At 43.3% G+C, this 9,979-nt stretch overlaps 1 protein-coding gene across 1 annotated transcript in view; it reads left to right on the plus strand.

Moving 5' to 3' along the window:
• The window catches only part of mrpl23 (mitochondrial ribosomal protein L23), a 37,940-nt gene extending 28,324 nt beyond the window's left edge, over positions 1-9,616 (plus strand). The window contains exon 5 of the mRNA XM_034141808.1: positions 8,592-9,616. Coding sequence (XP_033997699.1) covers positions 8,592-8,756 — 165 coding nt within the window. The 3' untranslated portion in view covers positions 8,757-9,616. The remainder of the gene's footprint in view (positions 1-8,591) is intronic.
• Positions 9,617-9,979: the final 363 nt, after the last annotated feature.

Consider the following 9,979-nt stretch of genomic DNA (forward strand, 5'->3'; position numbering starts at 1 on the left):
AGACTGAAAATACTTCGACATGGGGTATTAAAGCCCTCACTGATGAACCAATCCGAATTTCTGTGACTGCCAATATCAAATCTAACACACAAACATGGTAAGGTATTGGCCAATACAAAATGCCAATCACAATTTTGTAATGCCTCACTGCTTGGGACTGTTCCGATGTGTTATAATAATAATAATAATAATGATAATAAGCTTTATTTGTATAGCACTTTTAATGCATTGGGTGCAGCTCAAAGTGCTTTAGTTTCAGTGTAAGGCTATAACTGTTAGGGATGTCCCGATCACCTTTTTTTGCTCCCGATCCGATTCCGATCATTTGATTTTGACAATCTGCCGATACCGATTTTTCCCGATCCGATCTTTATGCAATGCATTAAGAGAAAAAAAAGGAGAAAAGCATTCAAGTCCCTTAAATTGTCCCCACGTTCTCCACCACAGATAACGGCTGGTCATCCAACGCGATGAATTCAGCTATCTTGGCTGTTATTTTTTTGGCCTTTTCACTGTTCTGGGGCAGTTTCTCTTTCCTTTTAAAAGTCTCTGAAAGTGTCGGTTGTTTCAGTGCCGTTACCTGAAAGGCCGCTGTGTACTCGTCGTGTTGTTGTTGGTGTTTGTTTCTCAGGTGGCGTATTAGATTGGTCGTGTTGAACGTAGCTCTGTTCTTTCCACCACGCGGAACCTCCGCCTTGCAAACATTGCATCTGGCTGTTACACTGCCTTCGCTTTCAATTTTATAATACTTCCAAACTCCTGACATTTTCTCTGTCCCGACTCCCGAGTCACCAGCTGAACGTAGCCTCTTGTTAGCTTACTGCTACTATTAGACACTGCGCCCACTCTGTTGCCAGATTTGAGAGAAATAAGCAACCAGGTCTATGAAAACAAGCCCAAAAGAAGCAACACATACATGATGTTGTGTAATTTTAAACCAAAACTAAGGCCTCAGGATGACTTTAAGACGTGAACATGGTCATTTTTGTTTTGTAACATTAAATAAAATAAAAATATTTGATAAAAAAAAAAGAAAAAAAGAAAAAGAAATTCCCCATCCCCGATTTTTTTTCTCCCGATTCCGATCTTTTGAAAATCACGTGATCGGCTCCGATCCCCGATCACGTGATCGGATCGGGACATCTCTAATAACTGTACATCACATCGTTTCTTAAAATGGATATATGAGTCCATGCATTCATAACATGATAACAACATATATGTTAAATTCCCTATATTTCCAGCCAAAATCTGAATTTAAACCAATACAGAGTTTATTTAAAGCATAAAAAGAACCCGACAGTCATATGTGAGAAACAGATTTTTTAACCACCTCCTGGTTTTGGAGTAAACCCCTGAATTTCGATGGAGAGGTTATTAGCATCCTTGCTGAATTAAGCATCACTCGAAGAGCTATTCATTCCCCCATGTGTACACATACATCTATGCACACAAACAATTGTCTGCAAACTGTGTTCAAAGATGTTTCTCTATCTCCCTTATGTGCACCATAGGCCATTTAATATGAGTGACATGCAGACACACACAAACATACGCTGCTGCAAGCCAGAGCAGACCAAGTAATTTGGCTGTTGCCAAACTGTGGAGGAGATGTCATTGTAATTGGAGGGAGGGTCGGGGTCATGACCCTTAATGAACCCACAGCAGGATGCTATTGGTTAGTGGTCTACTCTCACTGCCACTTATCTGTCTTTAACAGAATGAAGTTATTTCGCTTTGCTTTTTCTCTCAGCTGTTATTTTGCTAAATTCCTAAAGTCATCTGAACAGTTTGACTTTTTCACCTCACTTTTAAATGACTTTCTCATAGTATTCTCTCACATTTTCCTATTAAATCATTCTGAATTGACTGTCTCTCCTACGTGAACAACGAAAGTCCAGATTTATCTATCTTGGTATTGACTTTCCGCACCCTTTCACCCTCCCTTCTCCTTTCTCTCTGTCCATCTCTGTCTCACTTTTCAGTTCCTGGCATGGTTTGTTCTAGGAGGACTGGACAGAGGTTCAACCGGGCAGACTATTGTGTGTGTGTGTGTGTGTGTCTGTCTGTGTGCGTCAATGAGATAAAGTGAGAGTGAATGTGTGGCCCACCCAAGGGCCTGGCAACAGGAGCTGTTTACAGTTATCAGACTAGTCATCATCTTCTACCCTTTTCCATTCTCCTCTCCCAGTTTTCTTCCACAATTTATTCAGTTTGTAGATTAAAAAGCACCCATAGAATCTACAAGACTAGGCTGAGTCATTATAGAGACCAACAATATTAGAGCACTATGTAGTTGTGGGTATCCAACCTAAGATCAGAGAACAGTTGGACTGTGTCAGAGTGGACTGATATCAGTTGACCACTGAAGCTTTTTTAGGGTGTTTGCAGATTTGGTGTTACGTCTACTTGAGAAAGCCACGGTTTCTGTCTTTTAGCCTTTCAGAGTTATTACTGTGGGTTTGTTGGTATGTAAGACCGCCCTGATTTAAACTTTTACACGTCATCAAACATATCTAACTCTTGGGAAAAACATCTCTCGGTTCAGGGTGGACCTCTTTGACTTGCACACTTCCAACTTTTAGTTGGTTTGTTCAGGTGAAACATTTACAATTCGATGCAAACCTGGTAAGTTAAATGAGGTAAAGTTTTTTTAGAACAGGGCATGTAATGTGAACTAAGTACACAAAACAGTCCAAAAGAACATTCCCATGAACATGTTGTTCATTGTTTGGTAATTGTTTCATATTATTTTATGGGTACAAGGAGACGGATGTTGACATCGGATAGCCAGCAGTTACTCATGCTTGGAAAGGCCAGCATAACAAAATGAAGCAAGGGCAAACCACAGCCTGTACTGATCACTGTAGTCAGCTGCTATGAAGACCAGAGATGTCAAGATGCAGTCCAAAATTCTTAGTTGCACCTAAAGGAACTAGAATCAAACCCCCTTGCTCCTTGGCTGCCAAAATGTGTAATCTTGCAGGATGACAGGTTGCCAAAACTCTGTCCAATAAACAAGCTACTTGTGAGTCCATCTGACTTTTGTTTACAAGCCCCGGTTCACTTGTAATTGGGCAGTGTGAACTTAAATGAACCGAAGAGAAGAATGCTACAGCGTTTTCATCTGTGGTTGAGACCAAAGGACACACTTGCAAAGGTGTGATCACACCTTTATAATCCACAGTCTGGCTGCTAAATCCCGGTTGGAAAGAGTGTAGTAAATCCTCCTCCCTTGAGTTGAGCTGCCCTTGAGTACGGCCTACTACAACTCGTCAAGTGGAACTGGTTACTGGCCAACGGTAGGAAAATGATAGCTCTTTTTTAATAAGCAACTTCAGGTGTCGATGCGTACAACTGCATGAGTTCCTGCAAAAGAGCATGCTGCAGTCAACATTTCCCTCGTTAAATAGGGTTTATATGGACTGACACACACCCACAAACACACATACACACATTTATCCCACACACTCAGCAGGGGGTTGCCCTTGCTCTAATCCTGGTAACCTCATCACTGAGGTCTCTCCCTCTGTAGTCTGCCAGGCTCTCCTACTGTGTGGCCAAAATAGGGTTCTACCACACCTCTGGTTCTTTTTTCACTACCACACACTTCTATTCAAGATGTCTCTGAGCTTTGCCACGGTTTACCCCACCGCACCACCACACTGCCACCGCATCCACACGACCCACAGCCTCATCAGATTTCCCCCCCGTCGTCAACACCTCTCCGTTTCAGCGCGTGGTCCAGATTTGACCTTACTGTAATGGCAACCGCCAACATCTGGTTGATTTGTCTGGTTTGTGAATGTCAATATCTTCTGATGCCTTCTGCGTGGTCCGTCATTAACAAGATATATATGTAGTGTGTCTGACAGTCTCTTACGGTTGTGTGGGGATGAATGACTCCGTTTCCACTTAAAGGCTTTTCAGTCACTGTGACCACATTGAGAGCTGCTTGTTCTTTAATTCGGTCAAGTGTGTTCATCCAAGAAGTCAGTGTTCTTGGCCCCCAACCCTCAGTTACATCTTATTTAGCTCCACAACAGTTCTATGTGCTCAAGGATTTTAACAGTGCTGAATTCAATATTTAAGTTGTAGATTATCTGAATGGAAGTCCCTACCTTTCAAGTAATTGTACAGCTGTTAAATAGTATTATAGTAGTTAAATGTTGCTCCAAAATGACTTTATTCCAGAGGACATAAAAACTGATATGACGGAGGCTGTTCCGTGGATTGAGGATATTGGAAAATGGACTACAATGGAGTTGAGTAATCATCTTTAAAAGCCCAATTCTTTGTTTTTTATGTCCACATTTGTACCATAGTTCTGATTGTGCTTACTGTGCAGCCCATTAAGAGGTATTTAAATGCTGATATATATTTCATCTGTCACATGGGGAGGTCTGGTTCTGTTCCAGTCCAGCCCGGTCATGTCCCGTATGTTTTACCTCTCAGAGCAGCAGGTTGAATCAGCCTTTTGTGTCCGGAGCTGCCGACTGCTTCCATAATGTTCTATTCAGCTCCAGGTCGGTAGAGCACTGTGCGCAGTGGCACCTTCCTGTTTTCATCAAAGACATTTTAACACATCAAGCCAGAACAACTAAGGCTTTCACATTTCATACTTAAATCTAATCTAATGAATAATAAAATAGTCACCCCTTTCACTTTCCCCCCTGTATTGATTTCACATGCATTCCAAGGTTCCAGGACACACATTTGTCCATTCTTTCAAAATTCTTCAATTTTTTCCCCCTTCTCTTACTAGGAAACTGTTACAAACACAAACGCACACCAGGACTCTCCCTCCCCCCCCCCCCCAACCCTACGGCTGTTTTTGAGTTACGACTGCATGCTTAGTTTGTTACAAATCAGAAGCAAAGGTCAATCAGATAGAATACAGTTGTCCTTTGTGTGTCTCTTTCCATCTCTCGCTTGGTCTTCTCTATTTTCACTCTCCTCTTTCCCCCCCTTCCCTCTGGGGCTGCAAACAGGATTACTTAGGGTTTCTGTATGACTCTGTTGTATCAACATGAGCACATACACACTTACACAAAACCAGGTTTGATTTAAAGTCATTTTACTTGAGTACAGTTGTACCCTTGAGGCTTCCACAAACTATAAGCAAGCAGTAGATACCATCAAAGACCCAAACTATTTTCTGAATGGAACTGCTGTTAAAACAATAAAGGGACACTGATTGTTGACCCTAATTTCACAGGTTTCCCGAATCAACTGGTTAAAAGTCTGACAGTGGTCCCCAAATGACACAGCGCAGACCGACACCATAAATACACATTTCCTGGAACAGAGCGAGACATTAAATTAGAGCTTAATAAGGAAACATACACGGGCACGCAGATGGGGAAAGTGAAACGGGTTGGTCGGGAGTCAATGACAACATTTGCCTTTCCCTCTTAACCCCCCAGAGTTTCTCCTTCTTTTCCCATTGAGAGGGGAAACTGTGGGTGTAATGGGTTGTTCGTGTGCGTAAGAGGAGTACGTTTACATCACTAGCAGCGTGGGGCCTCATCCCAATATTCCTGGATGGCAGCTTAAGTCAATTGGAAGCATAGTGGAGATGATTGCAGAGTGAGGGAAAATATCTATTCCTACAATTTGTCTTCTAGGCAGCATAGTGAATGATGGAAAGGAAACCTGTTGAGGAACACAACGCCTGACTGTCTTTCTCCACATTTGTCCTTATTGGTGAGGTCAGTCTCCTCTTTAAATCACTCATTTTGCAGTCATACACACACTCCCCCTCTCTCCCACACACAAATACACAATTGGAAAGCGGCAGACAGACACACAGGAAAGATCGTTTGGCTCGAAGCACATCATGACCGAGGGGACATGGGCTTTGCCTCGTTTGTGTTGCGATGTATATATTTCAAACAAAAATAAGAACACTGTCTGCCAGCACTTTTTCTAACTGCGGAAATGTGTCCAGCAGACTCTTGACACACACATACATACACAGGGTGCAGCCTGCTGCCAACAATAAGACTTGTTTAACGAGTCTCGGCGCTTTGTTGATTTCAATCTCAGGGCTTTGTTGTTTTTGTGAATCGCACTCTCTGAGGCCGGTATTAATCTTCGCCATGTGTATACATGAGGTGTCCAGCGCTGCGCCGTATAACTGGGAATTGTCATGCGACAATGTTTGGTTCATATTTGGTGAGGTCTTGTTTGGCTCGCCGCTTCGTTGTTTCCCCCCGTTGCCAGGTTCAGTGTTTACAGTGCTGTGGTAGACCCCTTTTCTCCGTCACCCCTACTTCCCTCTTCCTCCTCCCCATTTACGTCCTCACATCAACTTCCCTCATCTTTCTCCCTGCCACATCCTTCTCCCTTTCTCCTCCTCTTACTCCCTCAGTAAACTGGCCTCACTTGGCCTAATGCAGTGTTTGTGTTCTGGATTATGCGTTCCTCGATGGCTGAATGTGCAGAGAGACACCGAGGGTCTTGGCGGGGCCGTTGGCCACCAGGTGCTCCTCCTGCAGCTCTCTCCCTGTGCCTCACTAAACCCTCTCCTCCTCACCAGGACTGCACTCAGGTCTCTCTTCCTGCATTACTGCACTCACTAGAAACCCTCTTGTAGTTTGCACAGGAACAGGGTGTTTTTCCTTCTGATTGAAGGTTGCGCTTGGTTTGCTTTAGCTGCTCATTAAAGCTGGTATCAAAGAGTTTAGACTGAAATGGATTCAAGTGTGTGTGTGTGTGTACCAAAACATTATTATACCAAAACATAATTTTCCATAATAGGTGTGTTTTGGATGGTTGGATATAATTAGATACAGCGTCATGGAAGTATTGTCAGACTGGACATGTCGGGTTGGATTTGAGTTCACACATAAAGACTGAGTCTAGTTAATATCTTAATGCAATGACTTCTGGATCTGTGTAGGATAAGACCAAGCCAGTCTCTCCCATCAGGGTGTCTTGTTTTTCACTCAAAACCTCTAATTAGGATTAGTCGGTAACTAAGAAATGCCAGTGTAAGATGGTCGGTGGTCTCTCCAACAGACAACATGAGAAAAGACAGTGGCTTATTGGGGCTCAATATTTTTAACTTTTATAAAAGAATTAAGAAACAATTGCCGTTGATTTCAAAACAAACAGGTGACAATGTATATGAGTAAAGATGAATATTGGAATAAAAAATGCCTCTTGCATCATGAGCGTTTATTTTCACTTATTTCCATTTCACATATAAGCTTTGCATTAACCACTATAAATACTTCACATTTTTACGTGACATTTTATATTTCTTAATTACTTTTGTGTGTTATTTAGCTTACCAGCATGTATCCAGTCCTTATTTTTCTTGTATGTTATTTGGTTTTATATGAATGTTATTATTCTCTTACCTGGTCATAACGTGCATAGAAGTACATGCAAACACACACCTCAACAAACACAATTATACTTGCACAAGATTAAACATAAAATACTAATTCCCAAGACTCCTGCTGTGGGTTGTCCCAGCCGAGCAGGTTCTGCAGATGAGCCCAGCTTCATTCTGTATCTCTGGCTGAGTGAGTTTCATGTTGTCTCCCCCTTTGGGAATCAAACCATGCTATGTGGTAATTATATGCATGTTTCTCTTGGTATTTTGGGGGTTGGAGACAGACAAAGTTACATTCACATTAGAGCCAGACCATTCCTTAACGCCTACACACTGACCCCAAACAAAATAGTTCAAATATTTAAAAAGATTGACAATTCTGCTCATGCAAGCAATTCATTTGATAGTGGTAGGCCCCTTAAATTAATATGGAAGTGTATGAGTCCCACAATGACATTTGACTATTTGTCATTATAGAGTTGAGGCTGTCTTGGGTGTTAACTACAATGTTAGTGATCATTAATCACTGTGGGGACATGTGAGGATCAGCAGTTTGCTCACAATCCAAACACTCAGTGATAAAAATGACACATTGAAGTGCAAGTTCATCATCAACAGTTATAATACGGCTTTACATCAAGTTGAGTCATTTAAGGACTGCAATGATTTGGCTCCAGTTGAGACTCATAACAGTGAATTCTTGTTGCCAGGTGTCCATGGGAGAGGCTGAGAGGGATAGGCTATGGATATGTGTGCATGCATGCACCCGCTGACCTGTTATTTTGTGTGTGTGTGGGTGTGCAGGCTTGCATGTGTGTGTACTGTACTCTACGGCGGCCTGACACAGACTACGGTTGGGCCAGTGATGCATTAGCCATGGCCAGAGAAGGGTTGGTATGGAATAAATAATGGATACCATCCTTTCCCTCTGAATAAATCAAGACCAGAGAAATGGAGAGAGATGAGATTACATGTGGGAGAGAGTTGGATATATTGAATGCCAGAGAGAAAGAGCAGTGTAACTGGAAGAGGAATATAGAAGGAGAAACGGTGTCCTGAATTCCAAATGAGTATCTCACTTTCCGTTTTGCAAAGAGAAAGGGAAAATGCAGTTTGATGCTTTCTTCTTGCACAAACAAGTGAAATGATTTTAAGTGAAAGTAAAAAAACTAATTCTTCTTATTACTAGGAAGGATCATAATGTTTTCTTTACTCATTTTGCTCTCTTTTTGCCTTTGAATCCCAGGCCCAGGGCCAGACCTTCAGCTTCCCGGACGTCTTCCCAGAAAAAGATAAGACGCCAGAGGAGGGCTCCATGGAAGAGATGGAGCAGAAGTACATGGAGGACGAGAAGCAGAGGCAGAAACTTGACCCCAGGAGAGGAGGGGTCACGGACTGGTTCGGATTCTGAGTCAGCCCACTGACCGGGAACTCTGTGCTCATATGGCGTGGCGTGGGTGTTTGATTGGGAGCAACATGTATTGGCTTACAATGCCACTGTTGTGATGTCACTTCTACTTCTGTAAGAAATACTCACAAGTGTGTAGCAAAGAGGAATGAGCATGTGTGTGGGAGACTGGAGACATGTGTTTGGTGTGTGTGTGTCTGTGTGTGTGTGTGTCTGTGTGTGTGAGAGTGAGTGAGTATATGCAAGGCTTCGGTCCAGTAACCCGAGCCAGACCAGAATCACAGGAGGAGGAGAGTGGCCCGTGTCCATCTTTCATGAAACCAGCCCACCGTGCAGAACCTCACCTCGGATGACCTCCTATCCTCCCATCCTGCTCCACCTCCTCTTCTTTTACCCCTCCTGTTTTGCACCAATACCTCCGCACCTCTTCTTCCTTCATCTCTCCTCTCCTCTCTCCTCAGGAGTTTCCTTTCCTCCTCGCCTTGCTGACCCTTTGTCTCCTCGTATCTCTCCTACTCTGGGGAGAGTGTACTGTGGCATCCCTAGTAGCCCTGACTCTCAGCCAGTTGGATCAGACTACCTGGACAACCCACATCCTTTCCTCTTTTATGAGTTTGCTTTGGATTAATTGACCACTTTAGGTAAACAACAATCGAGATGTTGTTTGAGCAAAGCAACAACACGGAATTTGCTGGAGTGTTTTATTATTCTGTGGTAGCACCTCTTGCCATAACTCAGAGAGAAGATTGTGCCCAGTGTTTGTATGTGTTTGCCTAGCATGCAGGACTTGCCAGTGAATCTGTCTAATTGTAAGTGCTGTTGGAATAAGAACTAATAAACGGCTGGCTGTCCAAAAGGGCTGTGCTTACTTTTTTTTCTTGTATTCTCCTCGCTTCATCTCCCACGGCTGCTGCGCTCAACAACTGGCACTTCAAGACGCTGTCCGCCACACAAGCTGGCCTTCCCTGTGCCAACGTGGTCTGGTAGCTGTTTTGACAAAGTAATGATCTGTGTGAAGCGGGCCACAGGAGGACTGAGCTCTCTTACGGTAATAAGGCCCATAAAGGGGAGGGACCTCTCCTGGGCTCGCTCAGACCCTCCATTATGCTGAGAGGCCAAGGTTACAGTAAGTGTCCCCCAGCCGTGACCACTAATGCTGGCCGGCTAATACAAAGGTCCAGTCCCTGACCTCACCCAGCCAACTCGGCTATCACTAAGGAGAATGT

This window comes from Trematomus bernacchii, unplaced genomic scaffold (assembly GCF_902827165.1).
Source record: "Trematomus bernacchii unplaced genomic scaffold, fTreBer1.1, whole genome shotgun sequence".
NCBI lineage: Eukaryota > Metazoa > Chordata > Actinopteri > Perciformes > Nototheniidae > Trematomus > Trematomus bernacchii.